This window comes from Nerophis lumbriciformis, linkage group LG14 (assembly GCF_033978685.3).
Source record: "Nerophis lumbriciformis linkage group LG14, RoL_Nlum_v2.1, whole genome shotgun sequence".
In the NCBI taxonomy this organism is placed as follows: Eukaryota; Metazoa; Chordata; class Actinopteri; order Syngnathiformes; family Syngnathidae; genus Nerophis; species Nerophis lumbriciformis.
In genome coordinates, this window is record NC_084561.2 from 719,973 (window position 1) to 740,979 (window position 21,007).

Genomic DNA, 21,007 nt, shown 5'->3' on the forward strand with positions numbered 1-21,007 from the left:
AAGTATTGGGACACTTAGGCCGAAAACTGGACAAAAGTATTGGGACACTTAGGCCGAAAACTGGACAAAAGTATTGGGACACTTGGGACTACAACTTGACAAAAGTATTGGGACACTTAGGACTACAACTTGCCAAAAGTATTGGGACACTTAGGACTACAACTTGCCAAAAGTATTAGGACACTTGGGACTAAAACTGGACAAAAGTATTGGGACCTTAGGACTAGCACCTGCCAAATACGCGGGCCCGACCAACGCTGCTTGCAGCTTTAATTTTACATATATTTTTAAATTAATCTATATGGTGTAATAACAAATATTTGCCACCAGAGGGAGACAAACTCCTAGTAGTTTAACCTATCGGAAGCACTGTTGAAGCATTCAACTTCTTAAATTAGAAAATGTGATTTAATTGTGCAATCCATTTTAACTCCCTACAGAATACTAAAATACCAAATATTACATATTTGTGTATTGCTTTCTATTAAGTATTTTGAGGCACTTGAGAGAGACAGAACATCGTAACTGTGTATTATGTTCCTAACTTTGTCAATAATAATTGATACGTGAGTGTGAATGTTGTCTGTCTATCTGTGTTGGCCCTGCGATGAGGTGGCGACTTGTCCAGGGTGTACCCCGCCTTCTGCCCGATTGTAGCTGAGATAGGCTCCAGCGACCCCGAAGGGAATAAGAGGTAGAAAATGGATGGATATGTTTGGTTTGAAAGCATTGTGCCAACAAAAGTGAGTGAACTCAGCATGTGTTGGTGACATTTGTCAGCTGTGCTGCCTCAACTGATTAGTTAACGGTTGGGACTTCAACTGATTAGTTCATGCTTGTTGTGTGTAGCAGCAGCCACGCTGTAAAACAACAAAAACATCACATCACGCAGTAAATTGTCAGATTTTATTTTGTTCACGGAAGAAAAATATTTACAGTTTGACACAAAGATGGACAGATAAAGATAAAACATGAAAAAGTACACAAACAAAACACTTTCTAATGTTAAAAATGTACAACTTAAGCTTCATGTTGGGCTATGGGGTCTTGCGGGCGGCACTTTGGACGCCCGTGGCAAACATCCAACACACTTTTTGTTCATTTCTGTGCCAATGAAAGGAATTTGAAAGAAACAATAACCCTTTTTGACAAAAGCTTGTGTGTAGACGGTCAGATGACAAAGTGGTGGAACAGATCAGTCTTTTGAGAGCGGCCTTCTGAAGAGCAGGATGTGGGGCTCTGCAAATAAACATGTTTTGTTAGAAATCATCTTTTCTTCATTTCTGTTGCAGCGCCCTCTATGGAGGACTTCAAAGATCACAGCTAGCATACATGAAATACAGATATCTTCAAGATTTTATTATCATTAGACATGCAAAAAAAAATTATTTTCAAGGTAAAAGTTGATTTTCATGCAAAAAAAAATTATTTTCAAGGTAAAAGTAGATTTTCAAGACAAAAAATTATTTTCAAGATAAAAGTTGATTTTCATGCAAAAAAAATTATTTTCAAGACAAAAAATGATTTTTAAGGTAAAAGTAGATTTTCAAGGTAAAAGTTGATTTTCAAGACAAAAAATGATTTTCAAGACAAAAAGTGATTTTCAAGATAAAAGTTGATTTTCATGCAAAAAAAATTATTTTCAAGACAAAAAATGATTTTTAAGGTAAAAGTAGATTTTCAAGACAAAAAATTATTTTCAAGACAAAAAATTATTTTCAAGATAAAAGTTGATTTTCATGCAAAAAAAATGATTTTCAAGACAAAAAATGATTTTTAAGGTAAAAGTTGATTTTCAAGGTAAAAGTTGATTTTCAAGGTAAAAGTTGATTTTCAAGACAAAAAAATGATTTTCAAGATAAAAGTTGATTTTCATGCAAAAAAAATGATTTTCAAGACAAAAAATGATTTTTAAGGTAAAAGTAGATTTTCAAGGTAAAAGTAGATTTTCAAGGTAAAAGTAGATTTTCAAGGTAAAAGTTGATTTAAGACAAAAAATTATTTTCAAGACAAAAAATTATTTTCAAGATAAAAGTTGATTTTCAAGACAAAAAATGATTTTTAAGGTAAAAGTTGATTTTCATGCAAAAAAAATGATTTTCAAGACAAAAAATGATTTTTAAGGTAAAAGTAGATTTTCAAGGTAAAAGTTGATTTTCAAGACAAAAAATTATTTTCAAGACAAAAAATTATTTTCAAGATAAAAGTTGATTTTCATGCAAAAAAAAAGATTTTCAAGACAAAAAATGATTTTTAAGGTAAAAGTAGATTTTCAAGGTAAAAGTTGATTTTCAAGACAAAAAAATGATTTTCAAGATAAAAGTTGATTTTCATGCAAAAAAAATGATTTTCAAGACAAAAAATGATTTTCAAGGTAAAAGTAGATTTTCAAGGTAAAAGTTGATTTTCAAGACAAAAAATTATTTTCAAGACAAAAAATTATTTTCAAGATAAAAGTTGATTTTCAAGCAAAAAAATTATTTTCAAGACAAAAAATTATTTTTAAGGTAAAAGTAGATTTTCAAGGTAAAAGTAGATTTTTTTTGTCTGTCTATCTGTGTTGGCCCTGCGATGAGGTGGTGACTTGTCCAGGGTGTACCCCGCCTTCCGCCCGATTGTAGCTGAGATAGGCTCCAGCGACCCCAAAAAGGGAATAAGCGGTAGAAAATGGATGGATGGATGGATAGACATATGGACTTATTGACCAATGCTTGCCTAGTCCCGACAAAGACTTGATGTTTTTCAACCAGCCTTGCACAAACATGCTTGTCAGTCCCATAAATGTGTGTGAAATGTCAGTGATTAGACTAAATGTTACGGAGGTTCCAAGTGGACCTCACTGACACCTCAAGACTGAACACTCACTTTTTGATGCTGCATAAATCACTTTTTACACACACACAAACCCACAATCTTGACTCACATTACAAGGAATTAGGGATTGTAACTAGAGATGTCCGATAATATTGGCCTGCTGATATTATCGCATACCTGCCAACTTTTGAAATCAGAAAAACCTAGTAGCCAGGGTCCAGGGGCCGCAGGCCCCGGTAGGTCCAGGACAAAGTCCTGGTGGGGGGTTCACGTTCGCCCCCCGACGCAAAATGATTACGGTATTAGCATTCAGACAGGTTAAAATGTTGCTAAAACCATCACTTTTCTATCAGTCACAGTGACTTTTCAAAACAAAAATATTACAGCAAAAATCATATGGGTTGATTGACATGTTTATTCTGTAAGCTAACTTCAATAGTTTGAAATTATTTTGACAGTTAATGCCAGTTATCCTGTCAACCTTTCACAAGACTTCAATTTGTTCATTGACAGTATAAACACTTTTTACAGTAAACAAATGGTAAAACAGTACTAAACAATTCCATTAAAAAAAAAATTGGTGTCATTATTAACTTTCTGTCCAAGCTTGTATAATCTACTGCCTTGTTCAATTGTAAAACATATTCTGTGCCTAAAATTCACATTTCTATCACAATTATCATACTGTAAACATGGTAAGCTAACTTCATTAAAATTAATAGTCCTGTCAATAGCATGGAATTACAATTCAAATGTCGTTTTTTTGTAAGCCTTTCAAAAGAATTCAAAATATGAAAAATGAATGAAAATTAATTGAAGCCATCAGACACTTGAAAAGTGGCACATCACATCTCTAATGTAATCATTTGAACTTTTCAACAGAAATAGCACTGCAAAAATATTAAGGACATACTTCTGTATTTTGGTAGTTATGCTGTCAACATTTAACAAGATTTCTTCAACTTGGACTTGAAAGCATAAATAGTATAAACACTTTTAACAGTATAACAGTACTAAACAATTCCAATAGATAACATTGGTGTCATTACCTTATTGTGGCTAAAATCCAAATGTATTCTATCAGATTGATCATACTGCAAAAATGATATGGTAACTTTATGATAAGTTTACTTGAAGTGGCATAAAACACTGAAAGTGATTGTTCCTATAACCCCTTTGTTTCAAATGTTTGTTCCACTTGTGGCAGTCGGGCACCAGCATACCGTCTTTGACAACTTGAAGTGGCATAAAACACTGAAAGTGATTGTTCCTATAACCCCTTTGTTTTAAATGTTTTATGCCACTTCAAGCTGTCAAAGACGTGCTGTGAAATACAGCCGACAGGATTGCGCACCAAACACGAAGCAAGGCCAAAGCGCATGCATGGTGCAGGAGAACAAAGGACTTCTTTCATTTAAGGTTTGTGATAAACCATCAAACTCATTCGTTAAAAGGACTCTATAGTAATATAAAGCGAGTTTTTCTGGACATTATCATGCAAGAAAAGTTTATTTTTGGGACCGCGATCACCGCGTAATGATTTTTAAAGGTTGCATTACAAACATTTAACTGTCCCATGTGATCAGCCAGTGCGATTGGAAGTCCATGCTCAATTATTGCCTCCGTAAATAAAACTTCGGCATTTATCACATCCAAGGAATCTGTTTGGGCGACGAAAAACGTTGAAAGTTTTCCACTTGTATCGCTAGCAACGGCATTAGACTTGTGTTTTTTTGTCCCAACGTGGTCTTTTACATGGCTAATTCCTCCGTGTCCGATCGAAAAATCTTGTCTGCACAAGGTGCAATTCGCGTAGTTTTCACCCTTTTTTTTTTAATTAATGAAAAACCGTATTTTTTATCACTGCAACCGTAACCCGGAATAGGTTGATGAAAACCGTACTAATTACGGGAAAACCGGAGTAGTTGGCAGGTATGATATCGGTTAATAAATGCTTTAAAATGTAATATCGGAAATTATCGGTATCGTTTTTTTTTTATTAAATCAACATAAAAAACACAAGATACATTTACAATTAGTGCACCAACCCAAAAAAGCTCCCCCCCCATTTACACTCATTCACACAAAAGGCTTGTTTCTTTCTGTTATTAATATTGTGGTTCCTACATTATATATCAATATATATCAATACAGTCTGTCAGTGTTTGTGCATGCTGCTGGTCCACTAATACTACTAACCTTTAATTTGACTCATTTTCATTCATTACTAGTTTCTATGTAACTGTTTTACTTTCTTTTTTATTCAATAAAATGTTTCTAATTTATTTATCTTATTATTATTTTTTTTTTAAAAAGGACCTTACCTTCACCATACCTGGTTGTCCAAATTAGGCATAATAATGTGTTAATTCCACGACTGTATATATCGGTATCGGTAATTAAGAGTTGGGCAATATCGGAATATCGGCAAAAAAGCCATTATCGGACATCCCTAATTGTAACCTTCACATTTGAACCGAATTTTCAATATGCGTGTGTTAATAATCATTTAAACCAATAATATAACCTAAATAATTTCATATATAACAGTGAACTGACAAAGAAAAATGTGCTGAATGCATTAATTAGGGCCCGCATGGCCCATTGTATAAGGACTCCCAAAGGGAGTCCTTATACAATGGAACATAAGGACCTATTGAATTTGTAAGGTTTTATTCTTTATTATTATTCTTCCGCACTTAGCAGCTTTGCGCTGTAATTTGACCCCCTTAACTTACTTCAAAACTTACCAAATTTAACACACACATCAGGACCTCCAAAAATTGCCTTTTAATGAAAAAACCGAACCCCAAAATTCAAAATTGCGCTCTAGCGCCCCTAGAAAGAAAACTGCCTCTAACTCCCAGTAGGAATGTCATAGAGACATGAAACAAAAACCTATATGTAGGTCTCACTTAGACCTACTTTTCCTTAATTAATTTCCTCAGGCAAAAATCTACAGGAAGTTGGCAATTCCCCCTTCAAGACAAAAAAGTACTAAAAACAGTCACTTTTGCCTCTTTGAGCTGTAATTTGACCCCCTTAACATGCTTCAAAACTCACCAAACTGAACGCACACATCAGGACTGGCAAACATTGCGATCTAAAAAAAAAACCTAACCCCAAATCTCAAAATTGCGCTCTACTGCAATTTTTTAATAAAACGCAAAAAAAACTGCACCTCGGAAGAAAAAAATGACAAAACTGCCTGTAACTCCCACTGGGAAGGTCGGAGAGACATGAAACAAAAACCTCTATGTAGGTCTCACTTAGACCTACATTTCATAAAGTGACAACCCCCAGCAAAAATCAACAGGAAGTTTGCTATTCCCCCTTCAAAACAAATTTTTTTGTAAAAACCGGTCACCTTCCTTCAAAAACTAACTCCTCTGAGCGCGTTTGTCGTTTCGCCTTCAAACTAACACAGGAGAGAGATTGAACCCTTGTGATTAAAACTACAGAAGCGCGTTTTTCTAACTGCTCCGGTTTTGATTTTATGACCCTTCAAAGACCCGCTGCGCTGATGCTGCTGCGCTGCTGTTTTTTTAAGATGGCTGCTTAAAAGCAGGAAGCACCAACGTGCCCACACAATGCAGACAAGGTAGGTACACTAGACTAAAGTCTTGGGACACTTCAGACTACAAGTAGACAAAAGTATTGGGACACTTAGGACTAGCACCTGCCAAATACGCGGGCCCGACCAATGCTGCTTGCAGCTTTAATTTATTTTTGTCTTGGGTGTGTTGCCGTAATCAGGAAGTAGTCTTTGCCATGAAACAGGTTTTTTTTTTAATCAGTCTTGTCTTTTGTTGAGTCCTACAAACTGTTTGTATTGCACTTATTACACAGCAGTTGTTTGTTAGTTTTGATTGCTAAATGTGGGTTAGCTAATGCTAATCAGTAGCTTGTATATGGCAGATCCAATGTAAATTAGCACCAAGCTAGCGCATTTTGGAAAGTGTTTTTATTTATTTACATTATTTAACCACTGAAAATGTTGATAATTTTCAAAACCATTATGGGCTCCCCTCAATTTAGGTGAGTGTTAAATGCCCTGGGAAGCCAAAAGGGTCTCAGTGATTAAAATGTTAAAAATAAGTCATGATTTTTTTTTTTAAACTTTCAACATTTAAATATTTAAATATCAACTTCTAGTGATGGGTCCGGCAACACCGATGCATCGGCGCATGCGTCGAGCTCATAGAGCGAAACCCTGTGTCGGTGCGCGTACCGCTTTTAGAAAGTCACGTGACCGATCATGAGCTGTTTTGGTCACGTGACCGATACGCCAACTGTGTCGCCTCCTCTGTGCCCTGTGAGCGGCTCTTTTCTACAGCCGGAGAAATAATAACTAAGAAGAGAAATCGTCTAAAATGTAATACGTCGGAAAAACTTTTCTTTTTTTTTTTTAATAAAAATGTATAAAAAAAATAAAATTAAAACAATTCCCAGTCCACAATCATCCACAACACGTTCTCTTAGATTTCCATGTTATGATACATGTTCACATTATTTATTGACTGTATCTAAAAAAGATACAAATATATTTTTATTTAAATGAAGATATGAAATAATCCTAAATGACTTGGTTTATATTATTGTATATACTAGGGCAGGGGTCACCAACGCGGTGCCCGCGGTCACCAGGTAGCCCGTAAGGACCAGATCAGTCGCCCGCTGGCCTGTTCTAAAAATAGCTCAAAGAGCAGCACTTACCAGTGAGCTGCCTCTATTTTTTAAATTGTATTTATTTACTAGCAAGCTGGTCTCGCTTTGCTCCACATTTTTAATTCTAAAAGAGACAAAACTCAAATAGAATTTGAAAATACAAGAAAATATTTTAAAGACTTGGTCTTCACTTGGAATAAGCGGTAGAAAATGGATGGATGGATGGGTCTTCACTTGTTTAAATAAATTCATATATTTTTTTACTTTGCTTCTTATTACTTTTAGAAATACAATTTTAGAGAAAAAAATACAACCTTAAAAATGATTTTAGGATTTTTAAACAAATATACCTTTTTACCTTTTAAATTTCTTCCTCTTCTTTCCTGACAATTTAAATCAATGTTCAAGTAATTTTTTTTTTTATTATTGTAAAGAATAATAAATATTTTAGCTTCTGTTTTTTCGACGAAGAATATTTGTGAAATATTTCTTCAAACTTACTATGATTAAAATTCAAAAAAATTATTCTGGCAAATCTAGAAAATCTGTAAAATCAAATTTAAATCTTATTTCAAAGTATTTTGAATTTCTTTTAAAATTTTTGTTCTGGAAAATCTAGAAGAAATACTGATTTGTCTTTGTTAGAAATATAGCTTGGTCCAATTTGTTAAATATTCTAACAAAGTGCAGATTGGATTTGAACCAATTTAAAACATGTCATCAAAATTCTAAAATGTATCTTAATCAGGAAAAATTACTAATGATGTTCCATAAAAAGTTTTTTTTTAATTTTTTCAAAAAGATTCAAATTAGCTAGTTTTTCTCTTCTTTTTGTCGGTTGAATTTTGAATTTTAAAGAGTCAAAATTGAAGATAAACTATGTTTCAAAATTTTATTTTAATTTTTTTCGTGTTTTCTCCTCTTTTAAACCGTTCAATTACCGTATTTTCCGCACCATAAGCCGCCCTGGGTTATAAGCCGCGCCTTCAATGAACGGCATATTTCAAAACTTTGTCCACCTATAAGCCGCCCCGTGTTATAAGCCGCATCTAACTGCGCTAAAGGAATGTCAAAAAAACAGTCAGATAGGTCAGTCAAACTTTAATAATATATTAAAAACCAGCGTGATGTGGGCGCGCATGGAGTCGTATATCAACATGGACAGAGCTGCGTGAAAAAAGCCACCCGGCCTCTTCGCGTAAACTTAAACTTACCTTAACCACTCGCTCATCTTTTCTTCATCCATCCCTTCGAGTTAGCTTTTATGATGACGCCGGCTGGAAAGGTCTCTTTTGGCAAGGTCTTCCTTTTGAATATCACCATGGGTGGAAGTTTCTGGCCATTAGCATGGCAAGCTAGAACCACAGTGAAGGATGACTTCTCATTCCCTGTGGTGCGAATATTCACCGTACGTGCTCCCGTTGTATCCACAGTGCGGTTCACAGGAATATCAGTTGCTGTGAAATAGTAGTCCGTGTGCGGATGGAGAGATTGCGTCTTTTCATGAACCGGATCCCTGACGCTTAGTAGGAGCCATTTTGTGGTCTTTACAGATGTAAACACACAAAGGAAATGAAACGTACCGGTACGGTAATATCCGTGCGCTTTTTCTTCTTCTACGCGGGCGGGTGGTTGCTTACAGTAGAAGAAGAAGCGCTTCCTGTTCTATGGGGGCGGGTGCTTACCTTGGCGGTTGCTTGCGTAGAAGAAGAAGCGCTTCCTGTTCTACCGGGAAAAAAGATGGCGGCTGTTTACCGTAGTTGCGAGATCGAAACTTTATGAAAATGAATCGTAATATTAATCCATATATAAAGCGCACCGGGTTAAAAGCCGCACTGTCAGCTTTTGAGTAAATTTGTGGTTTTTAGGTGCGGCTAATAGTGCGGAAAATACGGTAAGTGTTTTTTTCATCATTTATTCTCTACAAAAAACCTTCCGTAAAAGGAAAAAAAAAAAGTACGACGGAACGACAGACAGAAATACCCATTTTTTTTATATACATAAATTTATTTATTTAGCTATTCTTGTTTAAATCACACTTACAAATGACAATATATTGATTTATTTAAGTGTGTATCAAACTGGTAGCCCTTCGCATTAATCAGTACCCAAGAAGTAGTTTTTGGTTTCAAAAAGGTTGGTGACCCCTGTACTAGGGCATCAAATCAGTGTCAGTTGAGTCGGTCCATAGGTTGCCTGTAGGGATTTTTAATGTCCAGCAGATGTCAGTATTTAGTGACACAGTATCGACGCAGTATCAATACAGTTTTGCAATGTGTCGAAACGCTTCATGACGCCTCATCAACCCATCACTAGTCCCTAGTGTGTGAATGTTGTCTATCTGTGATGAGGTGGGCGACTTGTCCAGGGTGTACGCCGCCTTCCGCCCGAATGCAGCTGAGATAGGCGTGTCTCGTGTGTGTGGGCGTGGCTACTTCCGGTCACTCACCTGGCTTGTGGATCATGTAATGAATCCATCCTTGGCTCTGCTGGACGCCGATGCCTCGCCACTCGTCTTCGGACATGAGCTGAGACCCGGGCACCAGCTTGGACAGCTGCTTCGGTAACACCACGTGCCTGTCGGGGGGAGACGACGGTAGAACTTTCTAGAAGGGTTGTTTATTTTTAAGGGGCGGGGCTTAACAATGTTTGTGTCCCGAAGAAAAGATTTAGCAATTATTAGTCGTGCTGCGACAGGACACGCCATTAAGTCGCCGAATTAATTAAAAAAAAAAGGCTTGAAATGACATTTAGTTGAGGAAAAAAACCGAAAAGTATTTACCAGTTCAAAATAGTCAAGAGCAGCTAGCTAGCTTAGCAACCTTTACCTGTACTCGAAGGCGTCGTCGGTGTACTTGTCCGAGTAGTAAATCTCCTTCTTCGACATTTTTTTTACAGTTGAATGTCTTAGAAGAATAAAGTTGTGTCCGGAGGAAAAGAGCTAAGTTGACAGACTGACGCCCAACTGCAGTGTTTCCGAGGCGGAGTATTCGAAATCCTAACGGCTTCCCGCCTTCTCCTGATTGGTCGAGGCAAAAAAGTAACAACTTCTTATCCAATCAGAATGGTCCAAATTCGCTGACGCACTCCTTTCTTCTTCGGTGGATTGAGTCTTTACAGCCGCATGGCCGCCACCTACTGGTTTGTTACGCAAATGTAAACAATTTACACAACCCCGATATTTATTTTTTTATCACTCGATTCCTATTTTCTGTTTACATAGTATCACTAACTTTTATTCGTATACTGGTTCTACTCTCAACACTATTACATTAGTTTGATATAAACATAAATAAAATATAAAACCATTAATTAAAAAAACAGTATGTATAATAACAAAACTAATAATACATAAATGACACAATGCAGCAATCACAAACATTTAAACCTTTTTTTTTTTTTTTACCAAATTGTATTTAAATATTACATAAATATTTTAATCTGAAAATACAAATAAACATGTATTTTATACATTTTCTAAATAAGTTCATAGAAATTATTTTTGATAGAATCTTCAAACAGGAAGTAGCAATCTAAAGAAAAGATCGCAGACTGACCTGTAGGGAAAATAAATAAATAAATATATAGTGTTGTTTTATCCTGCGTTTACATGTAAAACAATATTTTGATCCTTGATTTTTCTTAGGAACTATAACTGTTTTTTTTCTTCATGCAATCCGGTCCGTGGTCTCGTCCCTAACTATCAACTTCCGGTTCCGGTGTCGAGGGAAAAAAAAAAAACATCTACTCTTGATCCGCTTTTCCTTTTCCGCTCATTTTCATTTTTGTCTCATGAAATACGAAATGAAAACAAATAATGGAAAAAGAATGATTTGATTAAAAAAAAAAAAAAAGTTTTGTCTCAAAATAGAATTTAAACAAACCAAAAGTCCCCCCCAATTACTATTCATGAAAAGAAAGCCAATGAGCAAAATACACTCGCCATAGAGGAATAACTAGGAATAAACTAGGAATAACTAGGTTTAAAACCCTTTTCATTTCCATTTAACATTACTCCAGCAGCCCCCGCCACCCCAAAAGAGACAAGCGGCAGTAAATGGATGGATGGATTTCATATTCCAAAAATTAAAACCACCAGAACACAAAAACGGACCAAATACGGATTTTAATGACATAACAGTGAGTTATTCCATATGTTACTAGAAGTTATTTCATGTGTTACTAACAGTTATTCTATATGTTGCTAACAGTTATTTCATATGTAGATAACAGTTATTCCATATGCTGCTAGAAGTTATTCCATATATTACTAGCAGTTATTTATTATGTTAGCCACAGTTATTCCATATGCTACTAGCAGTTATTCCACATGTTGTTAACTGTTATTCCATATGTTACTAGCATGTAACACCTCTTTCTTGACTGTCAGGTGAGTACATGACAATGAATGACCACTTTCTTGACTGTCAGGTGAGTACATGAACATGAATCACCTCTTTCTTGACTGTCAGGTGAGTACATGACAATGAATGACCACTTTCTTGACTGTCAGGTGAGTACATGACAATGAAAGACCACTTTCTTGACTGTCAGGTGAGTACATTAACATGTAACACCTCTTTCTTGACTGTCAGGTGAGTACATGACAATGAATGACCACTTTCTTGACTGTCAGGTGAGTACATGAACATGTATCACCTCTTTCTTGACTGTCAGGTGAGTACATCAATCAATCAATCAATCTTTATTTATATAGCCCTAAATCACAAGTGTCTCAAAGTGCTGCACAAGCCACAACGACATCCTCGGTACAAAGCCCACATACGGGCAAGGAAAAACTCACCCCAGTGAACATGAATCACCTCTTTCTTGACTGTCAGGTGAGTACATGACAATGAATGACCACTTTCTTGACTGTCAGGTGAGTACATGACAATGAAAGACCACTTTCTTGACTGTCAGGTGAGTACATTAACATGTAACACCTCTTTCTTGACTGTCAGGTGAGTACATGACAATGAATGACCACTTTCTTGACTGTCAGGTGAGTACATGACAATGAATGACCACTTTCTTGACTGCCAGGTGAGTACATGAACATGTAACACCTCTTTCTTGACTGTCAGGTGAGTACATGAACATGTAACACCTCTTTCTTGACTGTCAGGTGAGTACATGACAATGAATGACCACTTTCTTGACTGTCAGGTGAGTACATGACAATGAAAGACCTCTTTCTTGACTGTCAGGTGAGTACATTAACATGTAACACCTCTTTCTTGACTGTCAGGTGAGCACATGACAATGAATGACCACTTTCTTGACTGTCAGGTGAGTACATGAACATGTAGTTCCATTGTGCTTGTTAGCGTGTCAACAATGGCCCCTAATGAGCACCTTAGTATTCCCAGCATGATGTCTGCAGGCAGGAGGTGACTTATTAACTCCTCACCTTCTACTTTCACTATAATAACCCTACATGTTGTGTATGTTGACTTGTGAATGCATGAGGCCCACTGCCAGCATCTATTGATCACATTGGGTGTATTAGTAACTTCCACAGCAAACAAAGAGGTGATTGGGTGATTTAAAAAGGGGCGGGACATCACTTTTTAGTTATTTGTTGCAACTAATGTGACTTTGTTGTCCTCCAAGCTCCTCTTGGATCAAAGTTACCAGAACTCCTTTTTTTTGCTGCCCTGAAAGGTAAGTTTTGAATGCAATTATTGTTGCAATGTACAATATTTGTTTTGCTGACTTGTTGTCACGGACTTTGACTATTTGGCACAACTTATTGTAGGATAAATATTTACAGTGTTGACTTCAATTTGAATGGAGGAGTCATCATCTACAACAACACTGCTCATTTTTAAAGTCTTCTTTAATTTCACCTTTATTTTTTTGCTCAGTCAACAATTTAAATGTGTATGTGTGTGTGTGTGTGTATGTATGTATGTATATATATATATATATATATATATTTTTTTTTTTTCTAAAATAGTTTGCCTTTTAAAAAATATAAACGCATATTTTTTTCGAGCTTCTGCAAAATGCAAAGAAAACAACAGTTTCATCCAAATAATTTGGGTAGGTTAAATAATATATACATGAAATATATTATAAATATAAATATATATATATATATATATATATATATATATATATATATATATATATATATATATATATATATATGTATGTGTGGGAAAAAAATCACAAGACTACTTCATCTCTACAGGCCTGTTTCATGAGGGGTTCCCTCAATCATCAGGAGAGCTCCTGATGATTGAGGGAACCCCTCATGAAACAGGCCTGTAGAGATGAAGTAGTCTTGTGATTTTTTTCCCACACATACATATATTGCGCTCTACTACGGTATCGAGCACTATTTTTTGGATAACCTTATTAAGATATATATATATATATATATATATATATATATATATATATATATATATATATATATATATATATATATATATATATATAAATGAATATATTTTAAATATGTTTTAAACCCTAAAAAAAAAAATCTAAGAGAAAGAAATGAATTCATAAGATAATACAAATATGCAAACATCTTTACAGAGAAATATTTTCCAACAAAGTCCATTCATTTGTTTATATAATTGAATTATTATTTTTTTAATTCTAAAAGTGTCAAAAATACACTTAATATGAAATAGTCTACACAAAATAAATCCATTTATATCATAAAATATTTTATATATATATATATATATATATATATATATATATATATATATATTTTCTAAAATAGTTTGCCTTTTAAAAAATATAAATGCATATTTTTTTTGAGTTTCTGCAAAATGCAAAAAAAACAGTTTCATCCAAATAATTTGGCTAGGTTAAATAATATAAACATGAAAGTACAATGTATTTTAAATATGTTTTAAACCCTAAAAAAAAAAAATCTAAGACAAAGAAATGAATTCATAAGATAATACAAATATGCAAACATCTTTACAGAGAAATATTTTCCAACAAAGTCCATTCATTTGTTTATATAATTAAATTATTATTTTTTTAATTCTAAAAGTGTCAAAAATACACTTAATAGGAAATAGTCTACACAAAAAAAATCCATTTATATCATAAAATATTATATATATATATATATATATATATATATATTCTAAAATAGTTTGCCTTTTAAAAAATATAAACGCATATTTTTTTCGAGCTTCTGCAAAATGCAAAGAAAACAGTTTAATCCAAATAATTTGGCTAGGTTAAATAATATATACATTAAAGTACAATATATTTTAAATATGTTTTAAACCCTAAAAAAAAAAAATCTAAGAGAAAGAAATTAATTCATAAGATAATACAAATATGCAAACATTTTTACAGAGAAATATTTTCCAACAAAGTCCATTCATTTGTTTATATAATTAAATTATTTTCTTTAAATTCTAAAAGTGTCAAAAATACAATTATTATGAAATAGTCTACACACAAAAAATCCATTTATATCATAAAATATTTTCATGCAAGTCAATAATTCATATTATACAATATCTAAAAAAAAAAAGACCTCCCTAATTTATATACAGCAAAATAGAAAAATAATTTGTATAATAATAAATATATTTTTAAAAACACCTTCCTTAATTCATGTATTACAATATTTCAAAAATACCTTTCTATTTTTATATAACAAAATTAAAAATTATTTATATAGTGACAACAAAATATCTAAAAAAAACAACAACAAAAAAACATAAATAAAGATATATTTTCTAAAATAGTTTGCCTTTTAAAAAATATAAACGCATATTTATTTTTGAGTTTCTGCAAAATGCAAAGAAAACAGTTTAATCCAAATAATTTGGCTAGGTTAAATAATATATACATGAAAGTACAATATATTTTAAATATGTTTTAAACTCTAAAAAAAAAAATCTAATAGAAAGAAATGTATTCATAAAATAATACAAATATGCAAACATTTTTACAGAGAAATATTTTCCAACAAAGTCCATTCATTTGTTTATATAATTAAATTGTTTTTTTTTTATTCTAAAAGTGTCAAAAATACAAATATTATGAAATAGTCTACACAAAAAAATCCATTTATATCATAAAATATTTTCATGCAAGTCAATAATTCATATTATACAATATCTAAAAAAAAAGACCTCCCTAATTTATATACAGCAAAATAGAAAAATAATTTGTATAATAATAAATATATTTTTAAAAACACCTTCCTTAATTCATGTATTACAATATTTCAAAAATACCTTCCTATTTTTATATAACAAAATAAAAAATTATTTATATAGTGACAACAAAATATCTAAAAAAAAAACCCCAAAAAAAACATAAATAAAGATATATTTTCTAAAATAGTTTGCCTTTTAAAAAATATAAACGCATATTTTTTTCGAGCTTCTGCAAAATGCAAAGAAAACAGTTGCATCCAAATAATTTGGCTAGGTTAAATAATATATACATGAAAGTACAATATATTTTAAATATGTTTTAAACCCTAAAAAAAAAAAATCTAAGAGAAATAAATAAATTAATAAAATAATACAAATATACAAACATTTTTACAGAGAAATATTTTCCAACAAAGTCCATTCATTTGTTTATATAATTAAATTATTATTTTTTTATTCTAAAATGTCAAAAATACACTTATTATGAAATAGTCTACACAAAAAAATCAATTTATATCATAAACTATTTTCATGCAAGTCAATAATTCATTATACAATATTTAAAAAAAAGACCGCCCTAATTTATATACAACAAAATAGAAAAATAATTTGTATAATAATAAATATATTTTTAAAAACACCTTCCTTAATTCATGTACTACAATATTTCAAAAATACCTTCCTATTGTTATATAACAAAATTAAAAAGTATTTATATAGTGACAACAAAATATCTAAAAAAAAACACTTTCAGAACTTTAATACACCAAAATGTTATTCATAAAATAACAATAAGAAAATATTTTAAAAATATCTTCCGGAAATGTATACAACAAAATTGTATTCTTTACAACTGCAGCTCTTTTGTATTTAATCTCAACAGATTGCGCAAGTGTACCTAATCAAGTGTCCAGTGAGTGTCATGAAGTTTTTGTGCGTTTTCACACAAATATGCAAAATTACATAAATATGTTTATTTACGTAAATATGAGAAATGTCGCGCAGTCCTTGTGAATGCAGGTGTACCTAATGTTTTGGCCAGGGAGTGAGCTGCTATTTGTTGGCTCAACAGCTGTGTGTGTGTGTGTGTGTGTATGTGTGTGTGTATTCTTGTATTTCTAGTCTTCTTGAGACATGATAAAGGAAAAGTATCTTCCATAAGAGGAGGTGTGAACAGTGGTGACATCTATCAAAATGAGGGTGGTCCCAAAAAGGAGGGATTTTTCCAATAGACTGTGTGTCGCTTTTAAAAGTGCTCCCCCTCTGGTCAACATATGAAATAACAAGTGTGTGTAAGAAATTGAAATGCGCCTCCTTTGGCCAAAATTAATAAAATAAATAAATATGTATTTAGAGACATACTGTAATAACTTGAAGTAAATAATGAAGATTAGATATTAATTACAAACAAAAAATTAACTAAAATCTCATATTCTTTCTGCTTCTATTGCAATATATTCTTGTAAAATTGTTACTTTTTAATGTAAAATTATTTTTAATGCAAAATGGTGACATTTGTCATATAAAATTCAGACTTTTATCACAATATTGACATTTTTTGTCGTTGTTCTTGTAAAATAGTAAAACATTTTGAGTAAAATTATGACTTTTGTCATCATTTTGCCAAGTAAAATTCAGGTTATTATTATAATTTCAACATGTATCATAATATTGCACAAATGTTCAGTTTTTCTTGTAAAACTTTGACTTGCGTTCAGTAAAATGATGACTTTTGTTATAAAATGGTGACCTTTTTCTTGTGAAATTCCAACTCATTTTTCACAACAAGCTTTTTTTTATATTTGCATAGTATGTATATATTATTAATGTTGTAAATACACTTCTTTATATATCTAGAAAGGCTGGTCCTAAAGAGGTAGACATTTTTCTCAGGTCTCAAGAAGGCAAGAAGTACAAGTGTGTGTGTGTGTGTGTGTGTGTGTGTGTGTGTGTGTGTGTGTGTGTGTGTGTGTGTGTATTCTTGTATTTCTAGCCTTCTTGAGACATGAAGAAGGAAAAGTGTCTTCCATATGAGGAGGTGTGAACAGTGGTGACATCCATCAAAATGAGGGTGGTCCCAAAAAGGAGGGATTTTTCCAATAGACTGTGTGTCGCTTTTAAAAGTGCTCCCCCTCTGGTCAACATATGAAATAACAAGTGTGTGTAAGAAATTGAAATGCGCCTCCTTTGGCCAAAATTAATTTAAATAAAATAAATATGTATATAGAGACATACTGTAATAACTTGAAGTAAATAATTAAGATTAGATATTAATTAGAAATAAAAAATAAATTAACTAAAATCTCATATTCTTTCTGCTTCTATTGCAATATATTCTTGTAAAATTGTTACTTCTTAATGTAAAATTGTTACTTTTTAATGTAAAATTATGTCTTTTCAATGTAAAATTATTTTTAATGCAAAATGGTGACATTTGTCATATAAAATTCAGACTTTTATCACAATATTGACATTTTTAGGGCCCGCATGGCCCATTGTAAAAGGAATCCCGAAGGGAGTCCTTTTACAATGGGACAGAGGACCCTATTGTTTTTCGATCGTTTATTATTATTCTTCCGCAACTTTGCGCTGTAATTTGACCCCCTTAACATACTTCAAAACTCACCAATTTTTACACACACATCAGTAATGTACGGCAAAACTTTTTATCAAAAAACCAAACCTCAAAACTCAAAATTGCGCTCTAGCGCCCCCTACGAAAAAAACAAAAACTAGACTGCCTGTAACTCCCACTAGAAAGGTCGGAAAGACATGAAACAAAAACCTTTATGTAGGTGTGACTTAGACCTAGATTGATTTCATAATGGCATATTCTCGGGCAAAAATCAACAGGAAGTTGGCAATTCCCCCCTCAAGACAAAAAAGTACTAAAAACAGCAACTTTTGCCTCTTTGAGCTGTATTTTGACCCCCTTAACACGCTTCAAAACTCACCAAACTGAACGCACACATCAAGACTGGAAAACATTGCGATCTAAAAAAAAAACCTAACCCCAAATCTCAAAATTGCGCTCTACCGCAATTTTTTAATAAAACGCAGAAAAAACTGCTCCTCGGAAGCAAAAAATGACAAAACTGCCTGTAACTCCCACTGGGAAGGTCGGAGAGACATGAAACAAAAACCTCTATGTAGGTCTCACTTAGACCTACATTTCATAAATTGACAACTCCCAGCGAAAATCAACAGGAAGTTTGCTATTCCCCCTTCAAAACAAATTTTTTGTAAAAACCGGTCACCTTCCTTCAAAATCTATCTCCTCTGAGCGCGTTTGTCGTTTTGCCTTCAAACTAGGAGAGAGATTGAACCCTTGTGATTAAAACTACAGAAGCGCGTTTTTCTAACTGCTCCGGTTTTGATTTTATGAGCCTTCAAAGACCCGCTGATGCTGCTGCGCTGCTGTTTTTTTAAGATGGCTGCTTAAAAGCAGGAAGCACCAACGTGCCCACACAATGCAGACAAGGTAGGTACACTACACAAAAGTCTTGGGACACTTAGGCCGAAAACTGGACAAAAGTATTGGGACACTTAGGCCGAAAACTGGACAAAAGTATTGGGACACTTAGGACTAGCACCTGCCAAATACGCGGGCCCGACCAATGCTGCTTGCAGCTTTAATTTCTTGTTGTTCTTGTAAAATAGTAAAACATTTTGAGTAAAATTATGACTTTTGTCATCATTTTGCCAAGTAAAATTCAGGTTATTATTATAATTTCAACATGTATCATAATATTGCACAAATGTTCAGTTTTTCTTGTAAAACTTTGACTTGCGTTCAGTAAAATGACAACTTTTATTATAAAAATGCCAAAAATGGTGCCCTTTTTCTTGTGAAATTCCAACTCATTTTTCATTTTTTTTATATTTGCATAGTATGTATATATTATTAATGTTGTAAATACACTTCTTTATATATCTAGAAAGGCTGGTCCTAATGGGGTAGGCATTTTTCTCAGGTCTCAAGAAGGCAAGAAGTACAAGAGTGTGTGTGTGTGTGTGTGTGTGTGTGTGTGTGTGTGTATTCTTGTATTTCGAGCCCTCTTGAGACATGAAGAAGGAAAAGTATCTTCCATATGAGGAGGTGTGAACAGTGGTGACATCTATCAAAATGAGGGTGGTCCCAAAAAGGAGGGATTTTTCCAATAGACTGTGTGTCGCTTTTAAAAGTGCTCCCCCTCTGGTCAACATATGAAATAACAAGTGTGTGTAAGAAATTGAAATGCGCCTCCTTTGGCCAAAATTAATTTAAATAAAATAAATATGTATATAGAGACATACTGTAATAACTTGAAGTAAATAATGAAGATTAAAAACCAATTACAAACAAAAAATAAATGAACTAAAATCTCATATTCTTTCTGCTTCTATTGCAATATATTCTTGTAAAATTGTTACTTTTTCATGTAAAATTATTTTTAATACAAAATGGTGACATTTGTCATATAAAATTCAGACTTTTATCTCAATATTGACATTTTTTGTTGTTGTTCTTGTAAAATAGTAAAACATTTTGAGTAAAATTATGACTTTTGTCATCATTTTGCCAAGTAAAATTCAGGTTATTATTATAATTTCAACATTTATCATAATATTGCACAAATGTTCCGTTTTTCTTGTAAAACTTTGACTTGCGTTCAGTAAAATGACGACTTTTATTATAAAAATGCCAAAAATGGTGCCCTTTTTCTTGTGAAATTCCAACTCATTTTTCACATTAAGCTTTTTTTATATTTGCATCGTATGTATGTATTATTAATGTTGTAAATACACTTCTTTATATATCTAGAAAGGCTGGTCCTAAAGAGGTAGACATTTTTCTCAGGTCTCAAGAAGGCAAGAAGTACAAGAGTGTGTGTGTGTGTGTGTGTGTGTGTGTGTGTGTGTGTGTGTGTGTGTGTGTGTGTGTGTATTCTTGTATTTCTAGCCTTCTTGAGACATGAAGAAGGCAAAGTATCTTCCATAAGAGGAGGTGTGAACAGTGGTGACATCTATCAAAATGAGGGTGGTCCCAAAAAGGAGGGATTTTTCCAATAGACTGTGTGTCGCTTTTAAAAGTGCTCCCCCTCTGGTCAACATATGAAATAACAAGTGTGTGTAAGAAATTGAAATGCGCCTCCTTTGGCCAAAATTAATTTAAATAAAATAAATATGTATATAGAGACATACTGTAATAACTTGAAGTAAATAATGAAGATTAAAAACCAATTACAAACAAAAAATAAAAAATAAATTAACCAAAATCTCATATTCTTTCTGCTTCTATTGCAATATATTCTTGTAAAATTGTTACTTTTTAATGTAAAATTATGTCTTTTCAATGTAAAATTATTTTTAATGCAAAATGGTGACATTTGTCA

At 33.0% G+C, this 21,007-nt stretch overlaps 1 protein-coding gene across 1 annotated transcript; it reads right to left on the bottom strand.

Moving 5' to 3' along the window:
• Positions 1–892: 892 nt before the first annotated feature.
• cks2 (CDC28 protein kinase regulatory subunit 2) lies at positions 893–10,503 on the bottom strand. Its single transcript, XM_061976456.2, has 3 exons — positions 10,311–10,503; positions 9,932–10,059; positions 893–1,239 (listed from the first exon to the last, which is right to left on the bottom strand). Exons 1-3 carry the CDS (start codon positions 10,367–10,369, stop codon positions 1,196–1,198), a joined length of 231 nt encoding a protein of 76 aa, XP_061832440.2. The 5' UTR covers positions 10,370–10,503; the 3' UTR covers positions 893–1,195.
• Positions 10,504–21,007: the final 10,504 nt, after the last annotated feature.

What these genes read in the sequence shown, in the direction of transcription:
- cks2 (XM_061976456.2), bottom strand. Translation starts at nt 10,369, where the DNA reads ATGTCGAAGAAGGAGATTTACTACTCGGACAAGTACACCGACGACGCC. An exon ending in GACGACGCCTTCGAGTACAG is followed by an intron (nt 10,060 to 10,310) that starts GTAAAGGTTGCT and finishes TCCCCCCGACAG; the next exon opens with GCACGTGGTGTTACCGAAGC. An exon ending in TTACATGATCCACAAGCCAG is followed by an intron (nt 1,240 to 9,931) that starts GTGAGTGACCGG and finishes GTTTATTTGCAG; the next exon opens with AGCCCCACATCCTGCTCTTC.